Below are 4,244 nucleotides of genomic sequence, written 5' to 3' on the forward strand. Positions count from 1 at the left end.
ATATATATTTTTTTTTTACTGGCAAATGCTGAAGAGGAATGCAGTGCGACATACACTTTGGTTTAAGTTGGGACATAGTGAACTTCTGCGCACAAGGAGTGCTTACTGTTGCAGATGCATTTAATTACTCCAAGATTCCTATGGAGCCCTGGTATGTACAGAATAAATTTAATAACTTAAGTCTTGGCATGAACGTCAAATAATTATTGGTCAGGAATTTTTAAGATGCAAACACAACCCCAGGGGGTTGTTTGTATTTCTGTTTGTATTTCAAGGTCTTTTTTTAATTTATACTTTAAAGCTGCACCACTTGCTGTTTCCTTGGTATTTAAATTCCAAGCACACCAGAGCAATTACAACCAGTGAAGCACACAAACCACCTTTTTTTGGCACCAGTGGCAAAGTCTGACTGCGATAAGCACTGTGCCAACAATGACGGAAGGCTTTCTGCTCAAGAGCTGATGTCATTGGATGCCACAAGGCAGATTTGTGGCTTTTTTTTGTTTTCCTGCATTAAACCTCATTTTAGTGTCTCATTGTCCTTCAATAGCCCTGAAGCTGTAACTGAATGGATTTACTCTGATTGAATCAAGGGTGCCTAAATCGTTTATGTGACACCAAATCAGATCTAGCAATGTGATCTGTCAGCAGTCAAACGATCATTTGATGATTGATTCCTGTGATAGTATTACCAGCCTGGAGCAAGACCTCAGCCTAGTACTCCTGCAGTGAGATCAATTTAATTATAGATATATTTTAGTTTTTTATCACACTTTTTATTTAGGACATCTACAGTGCCTGCACAAAGAGTTACAAATGACAGTTAATGAGATTAAATAATATGTTTGACCTGTATGTGTTCAGTTAATGTCTAACCAGATGCCTGCTGGGAAAAATCAAGCATGGAAATGTCAAGCTAATTAATTCACTTCAATATGACCACAGCCTCTTTTGCTCTTTACGTATTTAACCAATCAAACCGATTAATTGGACCATATTCATGTGTGAAGTTAATCCATTCCAGCTCTGTGTTGTTGTTGCCGCCCCTGTTCGACTTTAAGAGCGCTCAGTGGGCGGTCCTACTGCGCAGACCAATGAATCGCATTCTCTGTTTAAATAGTCCTTGATGTCAACTTTTCTTCTTCACTCATTGCTCCCTCTAACGCCATGTTGGCTGTTATGACTTGACTTGTTGTTTTCATCAGCCTTACTACGGACTTGACAGGAGTGGCTCTTTTAAACCCCCCTGCGCCATTGGAGACGCTTTATTCCATTTTGCGCGTACGCGTGTTGGATGATACGCGCGGAGTATGCACGCATCATCCCTGTGACTTTGCATTTTAAAGGAATACTACTTGGAAGTAGAAGTTTAACAGGGTTTGGTTGTTGTTTGTTTTGTTTTTTTCCGCCTTGTCATATGTGCAACAAAATGTCAGATGTTCGCCTTTCTAATGCGAGCCCGACATTGGAGAGGGTGGATGCGCGGCAGCCAGACAACGTCAGACCTTCGGTCCGCAGAAACCTTTTCGGCAGACCTGACCCAGAGGAGATACAAAGGAATGTGACGGCTTCGATACGGGAAAATGTGCGGAGTTTCACGGAGACGTACAATTTCGATCCCGTCAACGACAGACCGCTCGCTCCGCGCAATTACGTCTGGGAGGAGGACCACAACGCACCGGAATTTTATGTCCGACAGCCTCACAGGAGCCAGCGGCCCCAGCGAGATGAGGACTTCCGTGGCGATAACAACCGGCAGGATGCCGAGACGAGGAGTGAGCTCCAGTCGGATCAACCACAAAGAGACGGTTCGAGAAAAAGACGTTCAGGAACTTCAGGTAATTTACCTTGACTTAGTAAGACTGCCACGCATTTTTGTTTCGCTGTGCCGCAATGGAGAGGCGCCAAGCAACCGCTGTGTCCGGGGACCAACCTTGGCTACGATCGGTTGATCCCCAAAAGTGTGCTGGAAAAACTTTTCTTTACAGATGTTAACGTCATTTAATATCGTATTAATGAGTGTGGCAATGCGCTAGTTTATGGGATCAAACTTACTTATAAGCCGGCGCGCTTACTAATTACATTTTAGTTTGCACATTTTTTTTCTAACTTGGGCTATTCTCGGTAGTAAAATAAATCTCCAGGCTGCCAATTATTTGTTGTTGTCTGCCAGGTCCCTGCTCCAGCGAGTGTGAGAAGAAAAGGTCGCATACTGACGAAGATGATGATGAAGATAAGTCGGACGGTGCAGGAAGCCAGGCGGTAAAAGCCGAGGAGGAGAGACCCAGCAGGTCAGAGGAGAGCGCGGATGTGCAGTGAAAAGCAGTGCCAGGTGAGAAATCATCATCTCACTATTTCATTGTTATTTGAATTGGTAATAACACAAAGGTTTTTCAGTGTGTAAAATACTCACAATCGGCGTTTATAGGCCTATTGGGCGCCAATAGAGTTGACTATAGACTAGAATAGACTACTTGTGTAGGCCTATCATCAGCATCAGTAACAGTTGTAAATACGCATTTCTGTCATGCACACAGCAACACGTCATCAGCCCTTCAAACTTGCATATTGTTTCTTCCTTTTATCTTCGACAACCCTTCGTGCTATGACTGTGTGTGTGTGTGTGTGTGTGTGTGTGTGTGTGTGTGTGTGTGTGTGTGGGTGTGTGTTTTGGTGTGTGTGTGTGTGTGTGTGTGTGTGTGTGTGTGTGTGTGTGTGTGTGTGTGTGAAAAGAGAGAGAGAGAGATCAAGCATGAGCAACTGCTTTTTCAATTGCACCATTCAACAGCCTGTTTCCTCTTCGTGTCCCACAGAGCGGGGAGACCTGTTGCTGGTGGAATACTGTAGCCTTTCTCATCACCTGACAGATGGGAGAGAAAATATAAAAAAAGCAGCCTTTTCCTAAAGAAAGGAGGAGAGGCTGCACAAGCACTGATATGTACACTATCAACTTTTGGCACTCATTTCAATTAAATTGCCTCAGAAGCAGCAGACAATGTAGCATTGTGCAAATGGATTTTTTTGCTCATTTCTTATCTACTACCTATGTTTCAGATGTAGCACATAAAAAAAAGCATATTATGCTTTTCATACTTTTTGTTAAATGTTTTTGAATAAGTGTGTGTGATTTGACTCGGGAAGTTGCAGTGCAATTTCCAACAGAGAAATATTATTTTGTTAAAGTGGTCATATTGTGTCATTATTCAGGTAATTGATGTAAGTTTAAAAAATGCAGATATCAAAAGTCAGGGTTGTGTGGAAACAAAATGTCTTCACTTTTTCTATGGCTTTATTTGTCCCAGTGTTATAAATCTTGTTTTTGAAGGCCCGGATGGCCACACTGTAAGATGAGGGTCCATCTGATTGGGAACTGCCATGACAGATAAAGTTTACATGCAAATATAATCTCCTTATTTCCCCCTTTTTTTCTTATAATGTAATTTTTTTTAAAAATTTAATTTAGTTTTTTTAGTTTAGTTTTTGCCAGTTTGCAAGTTTGAACCTTTTTTGTTTTTGGGTGAGGGGAGGGGCGGGAGCTAAACTGCTGAGCAATATCCAACCAAATTGTAACAGTATTTGCTAATAATCCTAAGAATTATTTTTTATTTTTTAAATTAGGTGAGTTTATATTTTAGTGGCTTTTAGGTCACATAATCCGCCCCTTGTAATAATCGGTGTAGTCCAGGTTAACATATAGATTAAAATATGTTATTGCACTGGGCTACTTATTATGCAAATATGTGAATCAAAGATTTGTCTTTGTGGTGTTGAATTCATGTGGAACATGTAATTGCACTATTGTTGATTTTCTTATTTTTCTTTTTTTTAACAAAGTGATGCCTCCTGTGGTGTAAAACTTTGTGTACTTTTTTTTTTTTTTTCAAAAACACTGAAAGAATTATACTAACTTATTTATGTTGAGCTTTTTTGTTGTGGGTGTATGTATAGCTTCCCAAAGCGACAATGTTTGTAAATATATATTTTCATTTTTAAGATAAATAAACTGTTGCAAAACTGAGCCTAATAATCGATTTCATATCCTGTGTGTTTTGTATTTTTTTTCTCTTCTTCAAGCTGCAGCTTGATTGATTAAAAAGCAACGCTGGTGTAATAAATGCATGGAGCTTACTATATTTAATTTCAAAGCACACAACCACTCCACCCTTGACAAACACTTAAGCTTTTAAGTGATCCGCCCATGTAAACTTGCAGACTAGTGATAATTAAGTCTTACAGACCTGATG

At 40.2% G+C, this 4,244-nt stretch overlaps 1 protein-coding gene across 1 annotated transcript; it reads left to right on the top strand.

The window, feature by feature from the left end:
- Positions 1 to 1,127: 1,127 nt before the first annotated feature.
- Positions 1,128 to 4,036, top strand: cdkn1ba (cyclin dependent kinase inhibitor 1Ba). Its single transcript, XM_032504727.1, has 3 exons — positions 1,128 to 1,838; positions 2,174 to 2,332; positions 2,814 to 4,036. The coding sequence occupies exons 1-2, from the start codon at positions 1,295 to 1,297 to the stop codon at positions 2,317 to 2,319; spliced, it is 690 nt and encodes a 229-aa protein (XP_032360618.1). The 5' UTR covers positions 1,128 to 1,294; the 3' UTR covers positions 2,320 to 2,332; positions 2,814 to 4,036.
- Positions 4,037 to 4,244: the final 208 nt, after the last annotated feature.

Source organism: Etheostoma spectabile, chromosome 23 (genome assembly GCF_008692095.1).
Source record: "Etheostoma spectabile isolate EspeVRDwgs_2016 chromosome 23, UIUC_Espe_1.0, whole genome shotgun sequence".
NCBI classification, from domain to species: domain Eukaryota; kingdom Metazoa; phylum Chordata; class Actinopteri; order Perciformes; family Percidae; genus Etheostoma; species Etheostoma spectabile.

Bases quoted from the DNA above. Each gene is read 5' to 3' on its own strand.
- cdkn1ba (XM_032504727.1), top strand. From the start codon at position 1,295: ATGATACGCGCGGAGTATGCACGCATCATCCCTGTGACTTTGCATTTT. The intron at 1,839-2,173 runs GTAATTTACCTT...GTTGTCTGCCAG, and splicing joins AAGACGTTCAGGAACTTCAG to GTCCCTGCTCCAGCGAGTGT.